The sequence below is a fragment of the Mycena indigotica genome (assembly GCF_014461135.1).
Source record: "Mycena indigotica strain 171206Taipei chromosome Unknown Mind.scaff0009, whole genome shotgun sequence".
In the NCBI taxonomy this organism is placed as follows: Eukaryota; Fungi; Basidiomycota; class Agaricomycetes; order Agaricales; family Mycenaceae; genus Mycena; species Mycena indigotica.
The window spans coordinates 1,410,906-1,426,870 of NW_023503008.1; the positions used below are offsets into that span (position 1 = coordinate 1,410,906).

Genomic DNA, 15,965 nt, shown 5'->3' on the forward strand with positions numbered 1-15,965 from the left:
GCATGTATGAAAGTCCAAGAGAGTGAGTGCAGAAAATAAAATGCGAAATGCTAAGTCTATAAGGGTTCGTGATCATGGCCGAGCTAGGATCAGGTTAGAACCACATCTTTTGGAACGTTCAAGAGACACGCACAAAGTTGCTCCTTCCTGAAGAAGAACATATACCCGGCCACGATGATCAATTGGCAAATAAGAGCAATCCAGAATATGGGTTCAGCCATGGGACTGCCTATAGAAAAAAAAAGGTTAGTTGTTGTTGCATAAGCCCTGGAATGGAGGGCAACGGACCTTTGAGGCCTTCGGAAAAGTCCCATTTTGCTGCGTCAGGGAACACAGTGCCAGGGCCAATACGGTTGGGAGCTGTGGCCCGAGCGACCATGACGCACACGGACCCAATGACTTGCGCAAAGGCAAGAGTGGCGGCGACATGGAGACGAGAAAGTGTCTGGGGACAGAACGTGAATAAAGAAACAAACTGGGACTAAGGTCTTACCTGGAGCAAAATCATACCCAAACCGACACCTTGAATCGCATCTAGCACACCAAGCCAGAGCCAAAGGGATATTCCCAAATAAGGACCGCCAGAGCCTGCCCACGGAATGTACAGCGCAAGAGACGAGGTACCCCACAACATCTAAAAAATTTACTATGGCGAAGGGAAGCGAGAGAAAGAGTTTTGCCCACCTGACACCATCGAGGAGCCCCGAGACCGACGGCGAAGACTGGCAAAAACCAGGTGTGGGTTTTAGAGAAGTGCGTCAGAATCAAGAGCATGACAGCCCAAACTCCAACGAAGAAAGCGACGACGAGGAGACCAATCTGCCACTTGGGAACATTGACATTCCATAAAAAGGTCCAGTTTCGTCCGTAGGGCTAGAAATACGTGTCAGTGGACAGTGGGCGATGACGAATAAATTATTACACCACTCAACCAATAGTCACGAAGTACCTCCGATGCCAAGAACCACAGAACGAGTTTGCGACGGAATAAAGTCTGCAAGAAGTGGGGGACTTTTGGGGGCGTCTGACGATAGTAGTCTGCACTTCTGTTAGCTGAATGGTGAACGCGGAGAGTGGAAACACAAACCTGGAAGTCCGTACAACATCAAGTATGCGAAAATGAAGCAGATGATGGAGAACGGCCAGACAACAATGCAGATATACCACGGAGGGACGTAGTTGTCTGAGACACCATTGAGAGTGTAGCCCCAGTACCACAGACCTGCCACCCAAACTTGTTGACTGCCCTGAACGATGCAAGCACGCATAGTCCATACTTCCGTCGCCGCACCACCCTCTTCGCCAAAGTTGAGTGCAAACCAGGCCCATCCCCTAGTAACGGTAGGTCAGTGTCAAGAACATAGAGATAGGCACAAATGCTGACGCAGCAGAGGCAATGGCGTAACACCAAGTAGCTATATTGGCGAGTGTCCTGTGGGCTGGCGCAATTGCGGTGGCAACAGAGGGCAAGCCTATGAGAAGGAACGCTAGGCCGAAGAAAATCCAAGGAATGGAAAGTACGTATATCGAGGGCTTGAGTCGGAAAAGAGGATACCAGACAAAAGAGGCGGCCAAGAAAACACCACCGAGGACATATAACTGGAAATTGTCCTCCCAATTTCTGCCGGTAAGTAGGGTGATTTGGAAACTTGTTGCGCTGATCATTTGACCAAGAGCCATCACGATTGCATAGAGCGGCCAGCCCCAAACTTCGCGTGACATGACGATTTGCAGCCTGGTCATAGGTACTTCTTCAGGTGGTCCAGCGTCCATATGCATGGGAGTGTCATAATCGCTCATCCCAAACTCCTGCAAGCTTGGCGAAGTCGGTCGAGAATAGATTGAAGGCGACGGAGTGCCCCAAACCGATTCGCGTTTCGATCTTATGCTAGCAGCACTCGACGCCAATTTATCTTTGCGGACTTTTCCAAAGAAGGCTTCTTCGCTCTTGAGCAGGAACTTTTCGATGGAGAGTTCGTGCTCCGAGTTTTTCGCATTGAGACCTTGGAGCTTCTGGACGAATTCATTGGCGACACCGCCATCCGCATCCGTGAACTGAAGTGAGTGCATTGAATACAAAATGAGATCAAGGTGGTTGGCTCTGGCTTACCGATGCAATAGCTTTGTTCAATGGCGAGTTGGATTTCTCGTCGACGATAGAAGAAATGGATTCAACAGAGGAGACGCGAGAGTGTGATCCGAAGGGTCGAGTTGGGGCTGAAGAAGGATCAAGGAATGGGTCTGGGGCATGACGTTGGTCTTTCCCGATTGTTTTGTTGACCCTCTCCAAGAAGTCATCGTATCCAGCTTCTGGTGTGCCAGGCGTGACACTATAGGTGCTACCACGACCATGATTTCCCCCGAAATAGTCGTCACCGCCTGTGCTGTAGGTAGAGTCACGTGGAACATGGCCATTTCCTGCAGTGAGCGTCTCTTGGCTCCACTGTCCTGAAGCACTTGGAGATCCGGGAGCCACAGCACTATAGCGAGGGTCTACGCTCCGCAAGCTGCTCCGCACACTGCGACTATCCCAGTCAGGTTGAGAAGGATAAGCTTGGGTGACAGGATTCCAGTCATCCACGTGACCAATCGGCTGTGTGTTGCCGCCATCGCAATCTGATTCTCGCCAGGCATCAGAACCAGCGGCACCACGGCTGATGTTGATGCTTCGTTTGTGGAAGTCTTCCATACGCTGTCGCCATTCAACTACAGGGAAACGCTGAACAGCAGAGCGCGCGCGAAGGACAGCACGCTCCTCCTCTGTCGATTTCAGTGCCATTTTTATAGTCTTGCCCAGTTGTGACAGCATGTGGGCAGCTGCACTTGATTCTACAGGATACCACCAGCCCTGTTCGAAATGAGATGGCAAACTCAAAGCCGCAAAAACAACGTACCGGCATAAGACCCAGCCCTCCTAGTCGAGAACCAACACCAAGAGCGCCCTTGCGTCCAAACTCTACGGCCACTAACCCGAATGGTTCATCACGTGAAGGAATGAGAGCAAAGTCGGCGCCACTAAATAAGTACGGCGGAAGTGCAGTGAATTCTGGCTTTGAGTAGACGCGATTTGGATAAAGTTCCATAAGACGAGCGAGTTTCTCTGCAGCGAATCTTCCATACAAGTCAATAACAGGTCCAACACAGATCAGTTGGATGGTGGGTCGTTTTTCAAGCCTACAACATGTTAGTGCTACTGATACGGAATTGGCTGTTACTCACATTGATGGCATGATATCCGCGATGAGGTCAACACCCTTCTGCTTTGACCATCGTCCTACAAAGACAAAAAGGTCGGACTTTGGATCTTGCGAAATTCCTGCCCATTCCTGGGCCTGACGTTTGTGTTCCGGGCGCTGTGCTTCCGCCTCTTGGTCAATTTGAATGTGTTTGGCTTTCGTCGGGTTTTCATCGAGGGCTGCGATATCACTGGGGTCGGGATTAGGAAGGGAGTCAACGTGTTTGAGGGTCCAAAGAGCCGGGTAACGTGCCCAACTGCGTTTTCCGTATTTGTCTGAGACGCCTGCAACACCGACACTCTTTTGGTGCACGCTAATGAATGATGCTGCCGCATGCAGTAAGTTGAAGGTGTTTCCAAATTGAACGTATTTCGTGCAGTGTTCCTTGCTGATATTGAAGGCGGAACAAACTTCTTTCATCTCCTCCTTTGTGCGCAAGGGCCAGAGACCTTGGAATTCGGCGTTGTGGAGGGAAAGACAAACGGGAATAACTTTGGGAAGAAGGTAAATGGGGGCGAGTGCACCATGGTAGTCGTTGATGTGGTAGATGTCGATGGTTGGGCTGCGTCTAATGGTTGCGGCAATGGCTTGATTCCACGTGCTATAGAAAATAGCGGAACTAAGATCGTCCATTCGCGCCGGATATGGGTCAGCTTTTGTTTGAGCACGGAAAACGGGACTGTCGAGGATGACGTAAGTGATGTTGTCCAGCACGTGGGTTTCGACCTCGATAAGATAAGGCTCTCCAAAGATGATGACCTCAATTGGCTCTGCCGGTTCGCCCGCAGGATACTCGACATCTTTGACCTTTGGAACGACCCAAACTAAGTCGACATCCGTCATGGCCTTGCCCATCAAACTGGACATCACACCGAGCCCTCCAATTTTGACTTTAAGCTTCCAATCAATAATCTCGTACTCCAGGGTCGCGATGAGGACTTTGCGCCGCTTGTTCTTGTCTTCTGGCCAGCCGATGATATCCGTATTGTGCTTGTGACCGAATAGCTTTTCTGAAGTGTGCTCTCCGTCTTTGGCATCATTGGACGATTTAGTGCCTAAGCCTAGAATCGGGAAATAATTCTTATGGCTCTTAGTCTTGACACCGTATTGGTTATGCTTAATCCCATAGAAAGACCACATGAAGACGAGGACGGAGATGGTACCCGTGATGAGGGGTATAGCGAGGAGAAGAGAATACATGATAGCTCCGACCGCTGCCTCGCCTCTAGGTTCGAGTGACCATGTCATGGTGGAGTCGTCAACGAGAAGAGCCCAGGCAAGGTGAGGACTAGGAGGAGCAGACATGTTGAGGAAATTGGGGGCTGCAGTGTTGGGAGGAAGACGGTCAAGGATTCCATCTGCATCGGTATCGCCATAATAGTAGTCATCGAAACCCCAGACGTTTAGCTGAACGTATGTTGGCCAAGACGCCATGATTTCCAACTCCCATAATCCACGATCATTTTGCTTCATCAGACTTGGAATGCCTGAATCGAAACCCCAAGAGTTGAACGGGCCGCGCGCAAGGAACTGTGGAACACGACGTCTGGCACCGGAATAACCATAGTCAGCATGAACGACAGCGGCAGTAGACATCGTTGCTTGACTCCAGTCTGAAAAGTGACAGTCAGATAATGATGGACGAACACGAAAAGCATCACATTGAACCATGATGTGGGCACCCTGCCAAAAGTGGTCCGAGTCTGAGAACACACTTTTTGAAATAACGGTATTGTCTTCCCAGTCAGCCCACTGAGTCCAATTGCGACCAAAGTTCCACGAGTAGCGGAACTTCTCTGCACCATATGCCTTGTGGGCGAAGGTGTATTGGCCGTTTGAAAACCCAAACGACGAGTCGGTGTCGTATTCATGATCGGGGAACACCATAACGTTGTTGGCCTGGCCTCGACGGAGGAGGACCGTGTCTGTCGTCTGCGGCAACCAATAAAATTAGATATTCACGACTTGCCTAAAGTAGAAACATACCCCAGTTGTCGCGCCTGTTGAAGACTTGGGATTTGTGATCGTAATGCTCAAGACACCAGCTGCAAAGTTGGACAGATTGGCGGACCATCTCCACGCTGACGTGTCACCGCCTGAAATGCGAGAGCTATCTGGGTTGTTGATAGTGATGCAAACAGGCTTGCCCGCAATCGCAACCTGACCGCCATGTCCAGAAGATGCCAGAGTAAATTTCATGGATTGAGTGACGCTATCGCAATCCATCGGTGTGTTGAACTCGAAGGTAACATTCTGAGTGCCAGGGTCGTTGGTGGTTACCAATATGCGGGCATCATGACCAGGCGTAAATTTCGTCAATGCGGGTGCGGGAGCGATCCAGTTTGTTGCTGGTACAAGAGCCTTGAAACCAAAGCCCTCCATTGTGAGACTGGGCAAACAACCGAAGAAAGGCGCCTTGTTATCGTTATTGAAGGAGTCTCCAGAGGCAGTGAGAGTGTACGATTCGTAGGGAGCGAAAAGATTGCGGAGAGGGGTGTCACTCGTGAATGGTGCTTTCATCCAGCCGTCTTTAGTACAGCTGTTGTCGTACTTTTTGGTGATGTTCTCGTTGGTATAGAGCAGCCAGACGGTGCCGGTGTACTGCCCAGTAGTGGAAGGAAGCTTCTGGGTGAGCAGAGCTTGACGAGAAACTGACCAAAGACCCATTTCGGTGTTGACACCATCGGAGCCAGGTCGTTGGACAAGATAAGTCCAATTGCCTTGCTGGGTGAGATCGAACCCGTCTTGGAGGGCAGGATACTGTTGTCGAAGAGCGAGGAATCGTGCAAATAGTCGGCGACTGTCCATCGTAGGATCAAAGTGATCCAATGCATTCCAATCATCATTGCAGCCGATGAGTGCTTTCTGAACTGCAAAATTGAAATACTGTTCTGAACCAAGACCGTAACAGCCGTGGCGCTTCCAAGCAGTTGTTGCGGTCATCGCTTGCCGTCTGCGCCTCTGTAAGTGATGGACAAGGTAGAATATTATGGAGGAACGGACCCATAGAGATAGTTAGCAGCACCGGTGTCAAACAGATATATGTTCTGTTCCTCCCCGTAGTACAGCTGCGGTTCATGTGAGGGAAATATGAGGTAGCGAACCGGAGAGACATACGAGAGGAATTCCGGGCATGACCAAACTGGTGATGAATGTGCCTAGCGCACTCAATTGCACACCATTCTGCAGGCTAGGCCATCTAAACACATCGAAGTTGCTGGTCCCATACAAATGACGTGGATCGAGTGCGTTGGTTTGGGAGTTGAGTAAATCATTCTCAACGAACATTTGGTGCCAGGCCGTAACAAAGTTGATGTTGGTGTCGTAGGCAGCTTGCAGGTTGCCGTCCATTCCCAGGAAACGAGTGAGAGCCCGGTATGTTGAATAATGGAATGCAACGCTATCCAGCGCACTGAGAGGCGCCTCCCGCAAGAAGTATTGGTTGTCCGACTGGGTCACATTGAGAACGGATGCATATCCGGGCGGGAGTTGCGTTGGAGTACGCCCCCGACCACTATAAGCCTGGATGAGGACAAGAGAAAAAGAAACAATGGTAATAACACACATGTACAGAGACCCAAAAGTGTTTCCACCTGTGACTTCACCCGGAATGAAAAAGTTGGTTTTGCCTAGTGCCGCAGCGCACGAACGGGTGCTTGAAGCCCATTCTGCCAGCGCGTCGACTGTGACTTGAGTTGCTTTATCGATACGGATAGCGTCGATATCGAGAGCCGTAATGGCCATGCATGAAAAGACCTTGAGCTTGGCAAGCACTGACGGTTTCCATTCGCGCAAACGGTCTTGAACGGAGGCAAACTTGGAAAGCTGACGTTGCCAATCCGGATGGACTCCAAAGGCCTCCATGTCTCCGTAGTGGTCAAAATCCGACTCCAAACACCCATTCGTCTCGAGCACAACCCGCGTGGCGTCGTCATTCCAGAAGTCAGGCATAACACAAGATGTGTTGCGCGTGTTAACCAGCTGGAATTTACATTAGTAAACGAGCTAGATGAGGCTGGACCGTACATTAAAATCGCGATACTGTGTGAAGTTCCAAGGCACATATTTTGGGTTTTTCCAAACCGCGTTGTGCTCGGCAAGTTCGAAGGGCGTACTCGTATTCAGATAACTGTGTCAAAGTCAGCAACAAGGGGCCTCCATCACGAACACGGACCCATCAAAGCCAATGAGATCGCCCATGGTTCCAACAGTGAAGTCGGCCATAAGATACCTGTAGCCAAGTCAGAGACTGAGACCTTGGGGTGGAATAGGCTTGGCACTGACATCCCTCGCGAATGAATTTCAGCAATCGTCGCTCGCCAGTCGCTTATCGTTCCCCAGTGCGGGTCCAGTACGGTAAAGTCGAGTGGGGAGTAACCTGGATACTAAGTGAAGCGAAGAAGATAGTAAAATGAGCAGACGTTACTTACTGTCTGCTTGCCATAACATGTTGAGGAAGGGGGTGCCCGAGATGAAGATGACGCGGACACCCATGCCATACATGTAGTCGAGCTTAGAGACGAGACCTTTGAGATCGCCACCGTAGCGAAGTTGCGTCTCCCGGTAGTCGCTTTCGTGCATTGTCCCGAAGAAGTCATTATTCGTGGGGTCGCCGTCTGCCAACTTGTCGAGAAGTATCGTGTATACGGGAAGTGCGCGCCAATTAGTGGGGGACTTTGTGTAGGAGGGAAGTTTGGGGGTCGAATACTGAGACGGGTCACTGGCTTGCTGGTTTGTATTTAAATTGTAGTTGGTTAAGTCGTCGCGGTAGGGACTGGCCCTGACCAACACGAAAGAGAGGAAAGCGGGCAGAAGACACCGCAGCATGACGGAAGAAAGAAAGGGAGCGAAAGGGATCGTTAACCGTGGAAAGGGACCTATGCCGAAATTGGACTGATCCTCAGTGTGCTGCTTGGTTTTCACGGTCAACTTCTATCATCTCCATGTGGCTTGTCACCAAGTCAATTATCTGGTCAGCTACACTTTAGAGAGTTTCCTTTTTTTCGAAACCAACTGGAGACTTGGTTATAATTGCAAGTAGACACAAAACCTGAGGCCTGAGTTTTGGTTTGAGGCTCAAACACCATTTCGCTTGTGACACGCGTGACTGATCTCTCGTTGTTGCCCTCGCCGCGACTCTTGCCCTTCTAGGTCCCGCATGTCCGTCATCGGGGCCTTGAATTTCGAGACTCCTCCATCGCCAATCTCGCCCTCGTCTTCATTCACTCAGAGATCACTCGTTAACACAATTAGAGGCCAGCGACCCACATTTCCTAGCACACCCACTTCATACTCCCGGTCTTCAGTGAGTTCGGCTCCTCTCCTTCCACTGGTTACAACAGTCCCTCATACTACTAGCCTGAATCCAAAATGTCTTTCGACTTCCCACCCGTTGCAAGCTGGTCCGATGCCCATATTTCGCGCTGGCTGGCAGAGATAAAGTGCTCCGGCCTTGCAGAAACCTTTCGAGCAAACGACATTCGTGGCGACATTTTGTTGGAATTAGACCAAACTACCTTACAAGAGATGGGCGTTTCCAGCATTGGAGAACGACTTCGCATTCTCAATGGTGTCAGGTCACTCCGTCAGCGCAAACTTCCTTCAACACCTGTCATCGCGACTCCAAGGCTCGATATATCGCCTGAAATAATGAAGCCAACAGAGCGTATGGACCCTTCGCCAACAACGAGACTAGCCACCCGAGTAATACGACCGGCTCCCCTCCAACTCGATGCCTCGGCTCCCAGAAACGATCTACCACGCCTTGTGCGCGAGCAGCCTCCCGATTCTGCCAAACTTGCTCCCAGTAACTACTCTGTACGACCTCTACCACAACCCTCCCATCCGCCTAATACCGCATCTACCACATCATCAATAGCAAATCGACCTGGACTTCCACCTCTTCCTCCACCACCCAGTAGCAAGCCTCCAGTGCCTCCCACCCGCACGACAGCCCGCCCAATGATCAATGGCAGCTCACAATTATCGGGGCGCAGAACGCCAGAAGCGCCGCCTTATACTTCCCAACCACTACCCCCCGCTCCAGTCCAGCCAGGTTTACTTACCCCGTCATCGGCAACTGCCTGGACTGGCCTTCATCTGCCCGAAAATCCCCGTCCAGGCAACGCTGGAGGGGGGAAAACACCAGGCCGTTCAAACTCCCCCCATCTTGCCAACCGCCCGCGCGGCGGGCCGCCAACAATACCAGCACACGTTCGGGGTAGTTCTCTAAACTCTCCGAATTCAAAGACTCCTCGATCGACAACGACACCCACCCACCCGTATGGTCCAAGTCAACCATCATCCCTGCAAACGCCTCACAATCCTCCCGCATCCAATCTATCTCCCATTGATGAGAGTTTCACTCAAGCGCCGACTACACCCTACACTGTTGGGAATGGCCCTTACAAAGTCCCAAATACTCCATCGGCCTCCACACCGTCATTGGACGATCTGCGGCGCAAGCTCGTACGATTCCTTCTTCCAGAAGAAGGTCTCTCTTTCACCGTCGATGTCGGTGCTTGTAACAACGCTATTGAGGTACTTGAGAAAGTTCTCAAAAAGTTTGGTAAAGGCAGCTCCCGAATCGCAGGCGAAAACGGGCCCGATGTCCGTGAGACACCTGAAGGAGGTTTAAGTGTTGATGGATGGGGAGTATATCTTGATTTGGGTCAGGAAGACGGTCCGGGAGAGGCACTTAGTGAAGCTGAGCTGCTGTCTGTGTGCCATGCCCCACCAAACCACCCAGTCCGTGAACATGGCCTGACCCTTCGCCGCACTGGCCTCCCTCCTAGACCTCGGCCAGTTGATGGTCTTGACACTTCGCCGCCTCTTCGCGGTAAATCACTTGGAACATTATCCAACATGAGAAATGCCACCAAACGCGCGAGCTCTATCAGTATTCTCAGTGGCCTAGGTGTCCATGATCCTGAACGTGCTTTGGAACCTCCTTCGCCCACAACAGGTGGTCGGTTGAGTCCATCTCTGGCCGTTCCTACTGGCAAGAGCGCTGGTCCTTCTAAACTCCACAATTTCTTCGGCCAGCGGCCACCAAGCGAACTTATTACCGACCATCTTACAGAATATTTCCCGATGACTGACAAGAAGGTTTTGGCCCGGACGGCGCGACAGAGTATGATTTTCCGCAATACTCGGTCGAAACGTGATAGTGCGGCCTCGTTTAGTGCTGCGCCGCCAGTCCCTTCGCGCTTCAGCACCAGCACTCAGGGATCCGGTCGGGCTTCTACCTCCTCTCCACGAACATCCTTCTCGTCACATGGCCCTCCTCCGCCTCTTCCGCCAATGCAAGCTACAGAAGATATTCCACGAGTATCGCTTTCGACCGATGACGGTCGTTCTGTTGACTTGCAAGATGTGTCGTCCAGCTCGAGCGTTCATCCTCAACTTCTTCCCCCGATACCTTTCCCCACCGAGTCTCTTTCCGAGTCAATACAAGGTGTGACCCGCCCTGGTGCTGAAGTTCGCCGCAGCTTGTCTGTTGCATCTGCAAATCGTCGTATGAGCTTCATGACCGAACTCAGAAGCAAACGTGACCGAACCGACACTGCCAGCTTGTTGACCGTTGATGAAATCACGGCTGACATCGTCACCGACCGTGATCATTCAGAGGACGAGTGGACGAAGGTGGAATCGGAGTCTGAAACCGCCGAAAGCACACTCAATAATCCTGAAGAAGAAGAGGAGTCGACGCTTAACAATGATTCTGAGGCTGAAGAGGCTGAAGAAGACGATGACGAGGAAGACGAAGAAGGCCAAGTGAAGACACGACAAGGCAAGGCTCCTTTGGCAATATGTTGACTTTAAATTAACCCTATCCTCTAGCTGGCAAGTGGATCAAAGGCGCTCTCATTGGTGCTGGATCATTTGGCAAAGTATACCTCGGAATGGATGCATCAACTGGTCTTCTTATGGCCGTCAAGCAAGTCGAGCTCCCCACTGGCTCTGCACCAAATCAAGAGCGCAAAAAATCGATGCTCAGCGCTCTCGAACGAGAAATAGAGCTTCTTCAAGACCTGCAGCACGAAAACATTGTGCAATATCTTTGTGCGTTTTTTTGTCTTATTTGGACATTTTCTGGATAATTTACAGATTCGTCACTGGATGATGATTATTTGAATATTTTCTTAGAATATGTGCCTGGTGGTTCCGTGACGGCTCTGCTCCGCAACTATGGGGCCTTCGAAGAGCCTTTGGTGAAAACCTTTGTTCGCCAAATCCTCTTGGGCCTCAACTATCTGCACGAGCGAGACATCATCCATCGTGACATCAAAGGGGCAAATATCCTTGTTGACAACAAGGGAGGCGTAAAAATATCAGACTTTGGTATTTCGAAAAAAGTCGACGGCAGTGCGTACAACTCGCTATTTAACGTGGTTTCTTTAACCATTCCCAGATCTCCTCACGGGCAATCGGATGCACCGGCCGTCCCTCCAAGGCTCTGTTTTCTGGATGGCTCCCGAGGTTGTGAAGCAAACCGTCCATACGTCTAAAGCAGATATATGGGGAGTGGGGTGTCTGATAGTGGAAATGCTCACAGGAGAGCATCCCTGGGCCACTCTGACTCAAATGCAGGCAATATTTAAGGTAACAGTCGTCATCCCATGCTTACTGGTTACCGCTGAACTTGGCAAAAGATTGGCTCATCCGCTAAGCCCACGATTCCCACCGACATTTCCAGCGACGCGCAAGACTTTCTGCAACGGACTTTTGAGATCAACCAAGATGACCGTCCATCTGCAGCCGAGCTGCTCAAGCACCATTGGTTATCCACCAAGAAGACGGGCGGTAAAAAGGCTGCCCAGGCCTCCTCTTGACCATGTCTTAGTCTTCTTTCGCTTTTTTTGTTATTGTTATCATTGTGCTTGTAAGGGACCGCCTCATCTGTATGCCACGCAATATACTACTTTTCGTCACCTACTCTTGTTCTTCCATGTCTTCAAGCTGGACATGTTTTCGTTTGGCCGGAGCAGGTTTGTCGGCCATAGCTTTTGCTTTGGGGCCCCAGTTGGGCGGTGGCTCTGGGTATCGCACTATTTTGAGGGTGTGGAGGACGACCTGCGGATGCTTTGTGAAATTAGCATCCGATCTGGGAATATGAGTCAGCGATCCTAGCAACGAGAGAGCGTTACTTTGGTTCTTTCGAGAGTAGTCGGTGTGCAGGCGATGTGGGGGACACGCTTTTAATCGGATGAGACTTGACCCAGCACCGGAAAATATCGAGAATCTCGCTTCGCGTCGCAGAGGTCTTGATAGACCCAGCAGAAGCATGTGACCGCGCGACCTTGTGACCGGCATGAAGGAGAGCAGACCTAATCTGAGAGTTAATTTGGCTCGAGCAGTGTGGATTTAACCTTACGTGATGTCCGTAAACGATGGGGTGACACAATGGAAGAATTTGGATATTTTCGCTGGAGTAAAGTAGAAAGGGTATTCAGGGAGTTCCTGTTCAGAGTTCAGTTAACAGCATCGTCGAGAAAGATAGACGCACTTCTTTGGCAACTGTCAACATTCCCTTCATGCGCGAGACCGTTCCGTAGGTGTTTTCTTTCCGTTCGACATGCTCCAGGACTTTGGAGACAAAATCTTGGTTGTGGATAGGTGCCGACCACATAGGACCAGCGGCCTTGCAGGGATAAGACGTGTAAGGAGATCAGAAAGATGATTCTGCCTACGTGCATAACTCCATTGCATTCTGGGCAGGTCTCCGAAACGGGCGGGCCAGCTTGCGTTTTGAAGGTCACATTGACAGGGCCACTTGGATGGGCCTTCTCAGAGACTTTGCCCATTGGTTGCCCATAAAACGACTGGCAGTCATTGCATATCCAATAAATCGAGGTTTTACTAAAGTCGTTAAGGGTGATTCTCCTCCCGGACAAGTTGGAACGCACGCTACGGCCCTTTTGACCTCGATTGGTGAAGTCCGTACCCGAATGAAGAGGCGAACGTAGAAGTCGATCGAGAGACACAAGAGAGGTTCAATGAAACGACCATACCGCGCCGCAGATGTCGATACCGTGTGGAGGACGAGACGAAGAGCCTGCTATGTTTGATGGAAGTCGCAAATGGAAAACAGCAGCTCACCGCTTCGTGACAGTATTCGCTTTTAGTTGGGATTCCACCATAGTTAGAGAAACTGGGAGGAAATCAATCAAACGGACAAAGAGTGCAGGTTTTAGTTCAATAACCATTTCTCCGCGAAGTTAGTGGTTGCGAGGATGGAGAGATCGGTGCAAGTCACGCACAAGAGTCCTTTTCAGGGAGGTTACCAAGATGTTTCACAGAGGGGACACACTTGCCATCGTCACGAACGCTCTGGACAGCAGCATCGATGAATGGTGCAGCAGTCCCGTATGGGTCCAGATCGACGCAGTCGACGCGTTTATTAGCTTCACGATGGTTATACAACAGAGTACTAACGCAAAATTCAGAGGGAAGGCGAGTGAATTGACTAAAGCATACCATGCGTCTCCTTCGTTCACCTTGATCTCAACTGGGCGAGGAGTTTTCTCAGGTAACGGGTCCGGTATAGTGAGTCCATTTATCTCGACATTCCGCTTGATAGCTTGCGCGGCGGCTGGAGACAAATCGTTGGCGATTACTTGACTTGGCCAGTTCAATACGGTGAAGCCATCAGAGAGGGCTCAGACCTTACGTAGGGTATTTCTTTCGCATACCGAATCGAGCGCAAACCGGTCGCAGAGAGGGCTTCAAGGATGACTATCTTTCGCCGCGAGTAGCCGCTCTGCAAACTCGTAAGGGAGAAAAATCACGATGAGGATGGGTTCACAGTGGGCTTTGAACCTTCAGCCGGTATGGGCGAATCAGTTGGTTCCGCCGGTACATCCACTATATGAACAGAAGTCTAAGGTGTCTTTTTTTACGTGCCATAGGGAGCTTACGCTTTGCGCGTTTCGCGGGTTTCTCGATTTCGTCGATAGACGGTTCCGCAGGTTCATGTTTCTTGTCTCTCGCCTCTTTTCTTCGTTTTGAGAGCATCCACTTTTCCTGCTTAGCTTCGTGCAGCATTTGGCTCCATGTAGTGATGCAAGCGACACTCAGATCGCGATTGAATTCTTGGACGGGGTTGAGGAAGGTTTCGTTTGACGAGAGAAGGATGTGGGACGTGTTTTCGGTGTGAAGGGTGAATCCCTCAGGCACTACGACTTTATTGTCGGCCATAACGGTGCGTACTAAGGCACGGACGGGCCGCAAGTAGCGGCGAAAGGCAAGAATGGCGAGAAAGATTAGCAGTCACAACGTGACCGGCGCAAGTTCACACTTTCAATCGCCTCTCATGCCGTCCAGCGCAAGATGCTGCAATTTACTCGCCTTTATACTCTCTTTTGTACGCGCGACAACTCACGAGATCGACCACCCGCCCGTTCTTCCTCTCACCACATTCGACACTGGTCAAACCCAAGGTCACTTCATCCACTCTGTCTCTTCACTTCATGAATCCCTTTGCAGAAGACGAAAAGCTTGTGGCATGCTCTCCTCAGCCAAGTGTCAATTCCGAAAGCACGATCAAGACGGTCGAGTGTGTCAGTCTTTTGTCCTGCTCGTCTCCTGCTGCATCACCACTGCTCTTGACCCCGCCACCACTCCTTGACTCCCCCAAACTATGTCCATCGCTACTCGATCCTTCCCCTCAACCTGCTATTGGACTTGGTAAACGCCGAGGCTTCAAAGGCGCGCCGTTGTTCACTGCCGACTTGGCCAAACGTCAAACATCCTCGTTCCTTGCTTCCGCCAAATCTCCTCGGACCCCATTGTCAGCTGTGACCAATCTCATACGCACCCCAACGACTGCACTCAAATCGCCTGCTATACCGGTTCCAGAGACTTTACAACAACTTTATTGGGCCGAAGATCCGTTCTCTGTCTCCTCCGAAAGCTTTTACGACCCAGATGTCTGTGGCTCCATTCCATTTTCAGCACTAGCTCAAATCGACGTGTACTATGTCCGAAAACGCAGAGTCTTTTCTAGGGCAATGGAATCTGCCTGCTCTACAAGACCGAAGCTTTGGGCAACCCACGTCTATGATGCAATGGTCTACAACTTCCAACCCTCACGGTCAGGTGCGCGAAGTGGCAGCAAGAGTAAACCGAAGGAACAAGGCACGGCTGTGCGAGCAACAATTGGTGTAGTTTGAAGCAACCCGGAATAGCTACAGTCTATATATTATGTAAATACATCGCTACATTCACGACACGGTTTCCCCAGAGCGAACCTGGGACCTGATGAGATAATACGACATTGGGTCAACTCAAGTCGCTCACCTCCTTGCCAGTCTTCTTGATTCGGGCAAGAACGTCTTCGTACGGGATGGTGCCTTTGACGAGGACCTCTTGGGTCTCGAGGTTGACGGTGTACTCGCTGACGCCTACAACACATTAGCATCGGAGCTTATGTAGTGCATAGTATTCCCCACCATCCGTCTTGGCCTTCTCGAGGACGCGCGTGACAGCCCCAGAGCAGCCAGAGCATGTCATCTGTAATCGCGGATGAGGGAAACCGGGAATTACCACCGCTTCGAGGCTACCTTGACGTCGAACTTGTAGGTGTGTTCGGCCTGCATAAAATGAGGACTTGGAATCGGGGCAGAAGTCTGGGACGACAGACCATGGTGGTGGTGGTGGTGGTGGTGGTGGTAAGAGGAAAGAGGTGAGACGCAGCAAGACGTGACTTATAAAGACGTGATTTATCAG

General features: G+C 50.8%; 3 protein-coding genes across 3 annotated transcripts; all 3 read right to left on the reverse strand.

The window, feature by feature from the left end:
• Window positions 1–72: 72 nt before the first annotated feature.
• On the reverse strand, window positions 73–8,063 carry MIND_01029100 (Modular protein with glycoside hydrolase family 13 and glycosyltransferase family 5 domains; the record flags this gene model as incomplete). The annotated part of the gene is made up of 20 exons (XM_037366880.1): window positions 73–83; window positions 134–229; window positions 289–445; window positions 494–634; window positions 685–873; window positions 923–1,038; window positions 1,088–1,332; window positions 1,385–2,055; window positions 2,111–2,848; window positions 2,895–3,174; window positions 3,220–4,849; window positions 4,898–5,168; window positions 5,223–6,189; window positions 6,240–6,304; window positions 6,354–6,750; window positions 6,802–7,217; window positions 7,263–7,365; window positions 7,411–7,467; window positions 7,521–7,614; window positions 7,667–8,063. 20 exons carry the CDS (start codon window positions 8,061–8,063, stop codon window positions 73–75), a joined length of 7,041 nt encoding a protein of 2,346 aa, XP_037216274.1.
• Window positions 8,064–12,170: 4,107 nt separating this feature from the next.
• On the reverse strand, window positions 12,171–14,435 carry MIND_01029300 (tRNA (guanine(26)-N(2))-dimethyltransferase; the record flags this gene model as incomplete). The annotated part of the gene is made up of 12 exons (XM_037366881.1): window positions 12,171–12,342; window positions 12,386–12,565; window positions 12,613–12,698; window positions 12,745–12,879; window positions 12,929–13,097; window positions 13,145–13,296; window positions 13,338–13,389; window positions 13,442–13,505; window positions 13,549–13,859; window positions 13,904–13,998; window positions 14,044–14,102; window positions 14,156–14,435. The coding sequence occupies 12 exons, from the start codon at window positions 14,433–14,435 to the stop codon at window positions 12,171–12,173; spliced, it is 1,755 nt and encodes a 584-aa protein (XP_037216275.1).
• A 1,083-nt stretch (window positions 14,436–15,518) lies between these two features.
• Window positions 15,519–15,882, reverse strand: MIND_01029400 (Copper chaperone; the record flags this gene model as incomplete). Its single annotated transcript, XM_037366882.1, has 3 exons — window positions 15,519–15,640; window positions 15,689–15,845; window positions 15,880–15,882. The coding sequence occupies 3 exons, from the start codon at window positions 15,880–15,882 to the stop codon at window positions 15,519–15,521; spliced, it is 282 nt and encodes a 93-aa protein (XP_037216276.1).
• Window positions 15,883–15,965: the final 83 nt, after the last annotated feature.